The sequence below is a fragment of the Nestor notabilis genome, unplaced genomic scaffold (assembly GCF_000696875.1).
Source record: "Nestor notabilis isolate BGI_N333 unplaced genomic scaffold, ASM69687v1 scaffold7407, whole genome shotgun sequence".
Classification (NCBI taxonomy): Eukaryota; Metazoa; Chordata; class Aves; order Psittaciformes; family Psittacidae; genus Nestor; species Nestor notabilis.
The window spans coordinates 103,063-103,317 of record NW_009935071.1 but is presented as its reverse complement, the minus strand read 5'-3'; the positions used below and the strand labels follow the sequence as shown (position 1 = coordinate 103,317).

Genomic DNA, 255 nt, shown 5'->3' with positions numbered 1-255 from the left:
GGGGGGTCTGAGTAGGGGGTGAGGTGGAGACTGGCCGTGGCGTTAGGTTAGTTGGTGTTGCTAGGCGCAGTCCCATCGATACGACCATCCAGTTGTAAAAGTGCTGAGTGGAGGTGTAAATTCCCGGCCGTTGTGCTCTCCCACAGCCTTCCCCCCAGCTGGTCACTCCCACAAGCCAGAAGAAGTCAGAATTGTTATCTTTGCACATGAGAGGACCACCACTGTCTCCCTGCAGCAGAGGAAAGAGGATGAAAG

The 255-nt window shown here is 55.3% G+C and overlaps 1 protein-coding gene across 1 annotated transcript in view; it reads right to left on the bottom strand.

Moving 5' to 3' along the window:
* Positions 1-31: 31 nt before the first annotated feature.
* The window catches only part of LOC104408143 (acrosin-like), a gene marked incomplete at its 3' end in the record, with an annotated part of 5,747 nt that continues 5,523 nt past the window's right edge, over positions 32-255 (bottom strand). Inside the window, exon 5 of the mRNA XM_010017640.1 lies at positions 32-229. Coding sequence (XP_010015942.1) covers positions 32-229 — 198 coding nt within the window. The remainder of the gene's footprint in view (positions 230-255) is intronic.